Here is a 10,392-nt window from a genome sequence, read left to right as displayed (position 1 = left end):
GTGACAGAAGGAGGGTGACCTGATCGCTCTGCTATATAGGCAAATAACGACAGGGAAAGGTGGCAGATACATTGTAAGAACAGTAAATATATCAATATTAGGGTCTCTCAAGCCAGGTCGCAGGAGTTCTGCATTCAAGGGAAGGCTGTGGGGCAAGCTGAGTGCGCAAACCGACGTGAGCAAAACCTTCCTAGTTTTACTGCTCCGGGGGTACATCTTTCCCGAGGACCAGGGGTTCTTCCACATCCAAACGGCAGCTATCAAAGATTTTATTATTATTATTATTGTTTATTGCCTTGTGGGTTGGGTTTTTTTCTTGTTTTTTTGTTGTTGTTGTTTTGTTGTGTTTTGTTTTTTTCTTCTTCCAGATTGACACTTTTGCGCAGTTGGCAGAAGAAAGAAATAAATAAATACATACATACATGCGTGGAAAGCTTTCCTTTTCCGCTGTGTTCTCCGCAAGCTGTGCCTTTGGGTGCTCTAGGATTTGTATGTGCGAGTGAATGTAACACCCACACATAGATAGACAAGCAAATATACACCGGGGCGCATGTACATATCTATGTCTATATAGATATAGATATGTATATTCTATATAAATCGCATGTATTTCGATGCATGATCCAGCTTCAGGCAGGCTATCGGATGGGAGCGTCCTGTGCTGCCAGACAGCGATATTTCAAACATTTGCTTATGGTATGTTGTTACCCGTTTGTAAAGCTTGTGCGATGAGCTGAACACGTGTGGTTAAACCACCGGACCCAAAGCAGCTCCGAGATTATTTGTAATTAAACACAATTCCCAAAGTAACATTTATCTTCCCGAAACTGCGATTGCAATTGTCAGCCGTCTGGAGGAGACGCAGCGTAATCTGGAAGCATTACCTCCTCTCCTAACAGAGCAGAATGAAAAGAAATCAATACCGCTAAGGGGAAGAATTTAGTAGTTTTTAAGTGTAAGTGGTGCCTGGGAGAAAATGATTTATAATAGGAAAAACAGAAAGCAGCTTAAAGCTAGTCTAGGAAGGACCGAAGCCACAGGCTCTGCAGCCGAGGAGGGAGCTCCTCATTCTGCACCGCCCGGACCGTGGGTTCGGCCCGGGAGTTCAGCCAGGGTGCTCGGTCTCCCTCCGGCGCTTCCCGGTACTTACATGAGCGCTCACGAACCGCTGATGCGTGCGCAGAGATAACACGGGGTGGGGAAGAAGAGAGGGAGGGCGAGAGGGAGGGTAAGAGAAGGGGGGGATGCAGAGGAAAAAGGGGAGAAGAAGTTAAAAATAACAGATGCGGGTCGGATCTGAGCGCACATCGGCGATGTAAACAGGGAGGGTGTGAAGGTGCCTTTTCCTCTCCCTTCCCAGGCACGCACACGCCAGCCTGTGCACAGTGGCTTCCCGGACTAATCTAATTATAGGGACCTTGAAGAGGCGCAGCCAGCTTGCTGCTTGTGGTTTGTTTTTTTTTTTCTTTCTTACACAGGCCCAGACAAATATATAAATAAAAGCCGAAAGACACCGATGTGAATCCCCTCAGCCGGCTGGGAGCAGGCAGGTCGGGATGTGCCCTCGCCAAAGTAGCTCAGCGAGGAGCCGGGGGCGGGAGCAGCCGGGCTGGGAAACACGGGGAGCCTGGCAGTTTTAGTGGGTACCTGGAACGGAAACATTTGCAGTGCTGGAAGAAACAAAGCCGGTAACCTGCATAGCGATAGACACAGGCATCCTCGCATGGACACCGTTTGCTGCCGCCGGCGGCAGTGGGTGCCTGCTGCGAGCCCGGGCCAACGAAACTACCCAGTGAGGTAGTGACAGTATCGTCCCAGGTAAACCACAGCAATGCAGAGGTGCGAATGGGGGTTAAAAACCGGCTTTAGTCACCGTCTTTGCTTAGTGACCGCCAACCATAGCACGGTCCTTGCTAACTGATGGCTATTTTGTTCCGTTTACATGATATTCCTTTTTTCTCTCTCCGTCCAAGCCGAGCCTTCCTGCGCCTGGAGAGCTTGTTGTCACCCCTCGGTAAATCTCCAGGTGAAGGTGGCGCGAGGCCCCAGGCGAGGAGGTTACCTCCCAGACCCCACAGCCATACCTCCCCAAGCGTCAGCGGGCGAGGTGGGGCAAACTCGGGGGAACGCAGCGTCTGACAACTCCCGGGGAGGGCGAGGGCAAGGCCCCTGTCCGGGAGCTTCACGTTCAGACCCCGGGGACAGAAGCGGAAGCCGAGGACGCATAGGCTGAAGCAGGCTCGATGCGTGTGCCCGAAAATTAGCTCAAGGGTGGCATAAAACGCGCTCTCTCGCTTATCCTGACATTCAGCATACGGCGTGCTCAGCACTCAGCTTAATCGTCCCAGCTATGGCTTTTCAAATAGCACAGACCTCTGTTTCTCCAAATAGAAACCCCACCCCCCCTACACCCTGGTAAAGCTGCCTGCAGACGGCGAAGACCCCTGGTACAGAGCTGTATCCATCTCTGTCTGATGGGCTGCCGCAACGCGGAAGGTTGGGGGCTTCTCCGAGGAGAATCCCCACTCCCCCGGCAAGGTTAGCGACAGCTATCATTGTGGCTGAAGTTCTGAAATTGCTAATGTACATTGTAGACACAAGATGTTAGGTAGACTTGAGCAAGTTGTTCCCAGGATGTAAATTAGGTCCCAAAAGCTGTTGTCCAAATCGAGGAAACAGAGAAATTAATCTGGGAGACTATCCATCATAGCCTGTAATAAAGGGAGTGACATGGATGAGACAGATGATATGATTAAGGAGCTGTGGTCGTTTTAATTAACTTTTTGCTGTCCTGTAATGATCAAACTGGTCAACAGACCCGGTCAATAAGCATGTTAATATCAAACAAATAAAACCAGGGATGATTAAAAACCTCCTGGTTTATTAAATTTGAAATTCAAATGAAATTTATGCTGCAGATGCATACAGAATGCTAATAGATTTTAGCTTTATTGAGAGGGGATCCCACAGGTTTTCAAGAAACAGCGCGAACATTTATCTACTCCCTTACATTAAACTTCAAATGGGGGGGGGACGGGACGGGACGGGACACACTTTCAATTTATTTCGGGGAAACCTCTCCTCTCTGATTCTCCCCAGCCCCCCACCTGCATATTATGTTAATGTACTGCACCCTTAAGTGCAGTGGTCAATAACGCAAATGCAAACAAAATTGTAAGCTTCCTTAAATCCTTCGCGCAGCAGGCAATGTATACAAAGCGGGAAGGTTACAAAAGTTTCCGTGGCGAATTCAGGGAAGATCAACTCACTGCTAGCAAAGTTGAGAAGCTGATGATTTTCCAGGTTCAGAGGAATTATCAGAATAGCAGGAGGATGCCACTGACAGGAGTTTTGTGACTTCTGTTCGGGTCTGATGTGTTTGCCTTTTTTCCTTCCTCCTTCTTTGCTGAGTTCACCTGTACCGACTCCCACGACTATTTTTACAACGAGTTTTTCGTAATTTCCAACACGGTGCTTTTAAAGGAAAAGCTCACTGAAAATTAAGGTCTTTCGGCCCCAAATCAGAAGAGTCAGGGCAAGCATAGGAGCAAACCACAACCAAAAAGATCAAGAAAGGCCACGTTTCCTCTAGGCAGGCAAGTGGATGCAAAATGCGAACGCGACTGGAAGACCCACCCGGCGAGGCTTTCCTTAAAAGAGATATATCCCTAACGCCTGTTCCTTCCTCGGAGGATGGCGAATTCGCTCAGACTTTCTGGGGCTGAAAGGAATGCGTGTCGATCTTTTTACCTAACCTGGCACACCGCAAAATGTGATTTTCTGTCCCTCTGAAATCTAATGCTCACGATGCTTGTTTTGCTCTTACGCTTTCTGATCTATGTCTTAATAGTTCCTCCTCAGCTCCAGCAGATAAAACAAGTAGAAATAAAAAGTTAATAAGCATTCATACAAGGGAGTATCTCCGGGAAAAGTTCTTCCCCTCTTCAAGGGGGATAGTATTGATTAAATTAAGCTTGAAATTTAAACAAGTGTGCATTAGGTCTGTAAAATGAATATCATTATAGAAGGAGACCAAAGCAATGAAGTTAATTCTTTTTTTATTTGTTAAACGGAGCTCCCTCCTTCCCCCCACCCCTTCCTCCTTCTGGGCTGGCCTGTCACGCCTTCTCAACAGGCTAAAAACATTCAGAGCCGCTCGCGGAGAGAAAACGCGACATTTATGGTAACCGCCAGCCTTCAGAGAAAGCAAGCAGTTCATTAATTTACTTCACTCTTACTTCAAAGTATGATAATATACGTTACCCCCTTGATCAATAGATATGATGGGCAGTCAATATCCCTACGACACGGAAAAGGGCCAAACCCGAGGCCGAGAGAAGGAAAAAATCATGCAGCATAAAGCGCCGTGAGGACTTTTGCTGCGGAAAACTCGCGGGTGAACAGCTTAGGCGAGCGGAGCAGGGACGGGTTGACCCCAGTTGGGCAAGGAGCTGAGGGGAAGGAAACGCTCACCTCCCCCCACCCCGGGGCGAGGCGGCGGGGTCGGCGGGTGCCGCTCTGGTGCGCTCAGCCGGGGACGCGCTCCTGGGGCAGGGGGCAGGGAGCGTTCTGCGACCTCGCCACCGTGAAACGGCAGGTCTGAGAGGGCGGAGGGGGCCTGAAGTGTGTGTCCCCCCGCTCCTTGATGCTACAAGTACCGAAAGGGCACGGCGTGAGGGGGGGACCAGGACCGTGGCCCCCGCTGCTCGACGACGTTCCCGGTTCGGCGGGGCTCGACGGCGCTGATGACCTCACGCAGTCACGTCGTCGAGTGATGCGGCGGTCCCAGGGATTGGCTGTCGGGGGCTCAGCGGCACTTCAAAGCCGACGAGGGAGCTACAATTGTGGTGGAATGGGCGGAACTGATCATTGTATTGCACACCTCTAAAAAAAAAACACTGCCTCTGATTTATCAATATAAAAAAGATCCTCTCAGAGGAGGGCACTTTTGTGTGATGGCAACTTCACTTCTAGGGGTGAGTCTAAGGATTTTTTTCTCTTGCTGGTTTAATTGGTTTCTTTTTATTGTCGATTGGAGGGGGTTGAAATAACCCCTGTCTTGACCGGGGCTATCAGTCTCTTCTATTCAGCCTTCTTTTTCTTTTTCCTTTTTTTTTTTTTTAACTTAAGTACAAGTGAGTTTAGGAGAAAAGAAAGAGCGAGAGGGGGAAAAGGGGGGCAGAGTCACTTTCCAGTGAGCAGGAAAAAGGGTTTAAGGGCATTTTGTAGAAACAACCCACAGTGCCTAGGCTGTGCTGTTCCTGTGCCCCGGAGAAGTGGCCTTTCTTCTTCACATGTGGCTGCTGGAAGAAAAAAACCCCAAAAAACAACAAACAAGACCCAAACAAACAAAAAAACAAACCCAAACCAAACAGAGCACTATTTTTTTGTGTGTGTGTGTTGTGTGTGTGTGTATTTTCTGATTTGCATTAGATTGTGGCTTTTTATTTCCCTTTAAAATAACACAGCCCGCCGTGTCCAGCAGGTACGTTGAACTCGTGTATACATCTACATATGTTAAAATTTTATATATATATTTAATTGTCGTTGATAAGTAAATGAGGCTTATTTTAATTTTTTTTTTTTAAGGCTTAATTTGATAATCTCAATTCTAGATTTAAGAAAAGAGTTTTACTGGCCTGAGGGACGGGGACCGGCCAGGTTCCGGTCAAAGGGAAAAGGCTGAAACGTAGCTGCCGCCGTGCCGGGGGCATCTTTAAAGCTACGGTAAACGGCGCAACTTTCCCCCTCTCTCTTTTTCCCCTCCGTTTTTTTAACCCTTCCTGAGCTCCTCCGTGGGAGGAGGGTTGAATGGTGACAAAAATCCCCGGAAGGCACTCGGCGGCAGAGCCGCGGTGCCGGCTTCGGCGAAGGGGTCCTCCCGCGGGAGTCGCGAAACTCTGTGCCCGGAGCCGGGCGGCGGAGCGGGACCGGGCACGGGCGGCGGGAGGCGGCGGTGGGTCCGCTCCGTCTCTGACGCCGACGGGGCGGCCCTTTCCCCTCTGTGCCCGCAGGAGGAACCGCGGGTAGGCTCCACACCGTTGGCCATGCTCGCCGCAACCTGCAACAAGATCGGCAGCCCCAGCCCCTCGCCGTCAGCCCTCTCAGACAGCGCGTCCTCCTTCGGTAAAGGCTTCCACCCCTGGAAACGCTCCTCCTCCTCCTCCTCGGCGGGCAGCTGCGGCGCCGTGGGTTCCGGCCTCCCGGGCTTCGGCGTGGCGGGCGCTGCGCGCAACGGCTCCTCGGCGGCAGCAGCGGCGGCCGCTCTGGTTTCGGACTCGTTCAGCTGCGGCGGCTCGCCTGGCTCCAGCGCCTTCTCCCTCACCTCCAGCAGTGCGGCGGCCGCCAGTTCACCCTTCGCCAACGACTACTCCGTCTTCCAGGCGCCGGGCAGCGCCGGGGGCGGCGGCGGTGGCGGCGGGGCGGCGGGACAAGAGGCGGCTGCGCACCAGCCCGTCTTCATCTCTAAAGTGCACACGTCGGTGGAGGGGCTGCAGGGCATCTACCCACGGGTGGGCATGGCACACCCCTACGAGTCCTGGTTCAAGCCCTCGCACCCGGGACTGGGCGCCGGCGAGGTGGGCTCGGCGGGCGCCTCCAGCTGGTGGGACGTGGGCGCCGGCTGGATCGACGTGCAGAGCCCCAACGGGGCGGCTGCGCTGCCCGGGTCGCTACACCCGGCGGCCGGCGGGCTCCAGACCTCGCTCCACTCGCCGCTGGGCGGCTATAACTCGGATTACTCGGGCCTGGGCCACTCGGCCTTTAGCAGCGGCGCCTCCTCGCACCTTCTCAGCCCCGCCGGGCAGCACCTCATGGACGGATTTAAACCGGTGCTGCCCGGCTCCTATCCGGACTCGGCCCCCTCGCCGCTGGCCGGCGCCGGGGGCTCCATGCTAGGCGGCGGCCCCTCCGCGCCTCTGGCCGCCTCCCCGCGCTCCTCTGCCCGTCGCTACTCTGGCCGCGCCACCTGCGACTGCCCCAACTGCCAGGAGGCCGAGAGGCTGGGGCCGGCCGGGGCCAGTCTGAGGCGGAAGGGGCTGCACAGCTGCCACATCCCCGGCTGCGGCAAGGTCTACGGCAAGACCTCGCACCTGAAGGCGCACCTGCGCTGGCACACGGGCGAACGGCCGTTCGTCTGCAACTGGCTCTTCTGCGGCAAGCGCTTCACCCGCTCCGACGAGCTGCAGCGGCACCTGCGGACCCATACGGGAGAGAAGCGCTTCGCCTGCCCCGTTTGCAACAAGCGCTTCATGCGTAGCGATCACCTCAGTAAGCACGTCAAGACCCACAGCGGCCCCGGCGGCGCCGGTGGCCCAGGCGGCGGCGGCCCTGGCGGCGGCCCCGGCCCCGGCGGCAAGAAGGGCAGCGACACCGACAGCGAGCACAGCGCGGCAGGCAGCCCGCCTTGCCACTCCCCGGAGCTGCTGCCAGCCCCGGAGCCCGGCCACCGCAACGGCCTGGAGTGACGGGCGGAGGTGAGGGGCCGCCGCTCCCGCCCCGGCCCGCCGCCTCCCCGGGCGCACAGCCTCGCGGCGGGGACGCGGACACGTAAGTAGTCGGCGCGGCTCCGCAGGGGAGCCCTAAGTCCCCCGCGGCAACCCCGCTGTCCGGCCACAGCCCCGCACGGGGTGGGCGGTGCGGCCGAGCCCGCGGCGGGGCAGGGGGCTGCTGGGCAAGGGGCGAGAGCCGCGGACACCCGTGGGGCGGCCCCGCGCCGCCTCCCCTTCCCCTTGAGATACCCGCTTCGGGTTGCATTTAGAGCTGATAAAACCCACGTTCCCTCCCTCTTTCCCGCTGGAAACTTGCTCGCGCCCCCTCCCTACACCGCCAGCGCTGGTACAGCAGGGGTGCCCTCAAGCAGCAGGCGGGAGAGCCGGGGCTGCCCAACAGCGAGGGCACCGACGGCAGTGCCCGCCGGCCGCAGTCGCTCTCTCGCGCAGCGCCGAGCGCAGCCTCAGAGATATCCCCACCTCGTACACTGCTTAAAGACCCTATGCTTTCCGGACTGGAGCGGCAGTGCACCCTCCCTCCTTTTCCCCCTCTCCCCCCCTTTTAATTTTAACGAATCGTTTACCTCCCCGAGCTCAAATTCGTATTATTCCTGTTTGAGTAGGAATCGCGAAATAATCTGAAAATAATAGGTTGAAAGTCGTAGATTTTTAACTCCAACCACATGAAGAAGCACCGTGGGTTTCAAGCGAAACTGTAGTTCCAATGCCAAAAAGGGAGGCCGGGAGGGGGAGGATAGGAAAACAAACTATTTGTAAAATACGTCTGAACCTTTAGGTTTGTACAACTGGGGAATCGTTTTAGATTAGCTAACAATTTAATACTCCACCAATGTATCGGTGTGAGGTGCAGTTGTCCAGGAGACGATTTTGTATAGTATTTTTCTTGTAAATGACTTCCAGTAAATATTTGAAAATATATTGAAGTACACTTGAGCCTTTTATTTTCTGTTTGTGTCGTCCCTCGTCCGTCCCGTCCCCCCCCCCTTTTTTTTTCTTTTCTTTTTTTCCCTTCCTGTCACGAGAAAGCATTACTGTCGCAGTCCTGGTTCACTGCATTCTTTTTCCAGACTCGTTCCTTGACGAGTACATCAAATCGCACTTCAGGATATAGGTTTTGCTTGACTATTAATTTAGGTAGGCATACAACTGTAATTAAGCAAACAATATTTGATAAATGTTGAATGACATTTAATTTAATGGAGCATGTACTTATTTGCATTTGCTGGCAGTTCAGGTATAGTTACAGTGAGAGTTCTCCTATATTTCATAAAGTGGGTTTGCCACGACCCATGTATTAAATAAACTGTCCAAGTGAAACTGAACTAACTTTGGCCTATGTGTATTTCCTGAAAATAATATTGATCGATGTTAATAAACACTCCTGACACTACATTAGCAGTTTGCAAGGCTGCAAACTAATTGTCTCATTGTAATGTTGAAATAATTTGGATATTTCACATTGAAATGGAAAGCCCTTCGCTGGAACATTTTAGATTTGCATTTAAAATGCATGAAATGTAATTGATTTTTATCTGTAATATTTTGAATGGTATTAATAAACTCCAGATAAAACTTTATACCTTAGGTCAGCCAGTTGTTTTTCTTCGTTTTAATTCCATCGTTACAGGCAACGATTTACTCTGAACTCCTATGTCATGAAGTGTTCTTTAGGGTGGAGAAAAGTGAAAATACAACGAATTCAGTCCCTTTGTAAAGTCTAGCGCCTAATGACAGCGGCTCTGAGGCATTAAAGTGAGTAAATTGGCATTCCGTCGTGCTTTTTGTAATGCAGTAGTAGAGGAAACTAAGGAAATAATAATTATTATTATTAGTAGTATTATGATTAAGATTCGGTACCTCTTGCAAAACCAAGTCGGTATGACCGGGCTGCTTTGCATGTGCCTCCTCCTTGGACATAATTGTTCACACTGTGCCAGATCCACACTGAAAAGAGATTTAATACTGAAATGGGAAGGGTTATCATTGCTTTTAAAGGCAAAACCAGCAGTGGTCCACCGCTTTCGTTTTCAGGAAAGGCGTTTGTGGCTGGGGGCGATGACAACTGCCGTGGTGAGCGCTAACTTCTGCGGATCTTGGCGGTGGGAAACTTCGCGGTTGTGTGGGAAAAGCTCCCGGCTAGTCCAGGGGGATTTTCCTAGCAGAACTGGGAATCTGGGCTGTTTCCAGGGCCGCAGGGTGCTTCCACCCAGCCGGGCCAGTTCTACCGCCAGCGCTGTGGCCTTGAAATCTTGTCCAGGGCTGTCCCTGAACACTAAAAGTGCAAGGCTTTCCTCAAAGCTGTCATCTTTTGCAGTTACAGCATCTACTTAGCGTTCTGGCAAAAAAAAAAACCCAACAAAACAGCAACAACAACAAACCAAACAACCCAAACCCCACTAATATTTCCTCTTAACACTTTTTTTAATTATTATTTTGGAAAGGTGGGGGGTAGGGAGAAGTGAAGGACACAGGGCAAGTGTTGTTCCTATTTGGAAATCTGGCCTCTTCAATTACACAGGGAGGTTATGCTAGCAGTCGGGATACTGAAAAGTCAGGGCTAGAGCCTAGAATCTGCATGGCAGAAAGACCTTTGGTGTGTACATGTAAAGCACATTATTGGCAATGACCTAACCAGCAGGTGTTAAAATGTGGTGCAAGAAAGCGCAGATGAGTCAACTCTAGATGCATTCAAGATTTTGGTTCTCTGGGTTGTGTAGGGATTAGAAGGGGCTTTTAACATGCACTGGAAATAGGAATAGTTTTGGTTGAGTTTTGCTGCATTTTGTTTCATTACAAATGCAGCCCTCAGAGGCCTGTGAAGTTTCCTACTGAAACAAAGCAACAGTTTGCTTCTCCACTCTCCCCTTTCTTTTTCTTTTCT

General features: G+C 52.0%; 1 protein-coding gene across 1 annotated transcript; it reads left to right on the top strand.

The window, feature by feature from the left end:
• The first annotated feature begins 4,781 nt into the window (after positions 1-4,781).
• SP8 (Sp8 transcription factor) lies at positions 4,782-7,576 on the top strand. The gene is made up of 2 exons (XM_057406234.1): positions 4,782-4,976; positions 6,015-7,576. Exons 1-2 carry the CDS (start codon positions 4,956-4,958, stop codon positions 7,464-7,466), a joined length of 1,473 nt encoding a protein of 490 aa, XP_057262217.1. The 5' UTR covers positions 4,782-4,955; the 3' UTR covers positions 7,467-7,576.
• Positions 7,577-10,392: the final 2,816 nt, after the last annotated feature.

Source organism: Pezoporus wallicus, unplaced genomic scaffold (assembly GCF_028554395.1).
Source record: "Pezoporus wallicus isolate ANWC-B61680 ecotype Strahan unplaced genomic scaffold, APGP_CSIRO_Pwel_v1 contig_5879, whole genome shotgun sequence".
NCBI classification, from domain to species: Eukaryota; Metazoa; Chordata; class Aves; order Psittaciformes; family Psittacidae; genus Pezoporus; species Pezoporus wallicus.
This window is presented reverse-complemented; position numbering and strand designations above follow the sequence as displayed.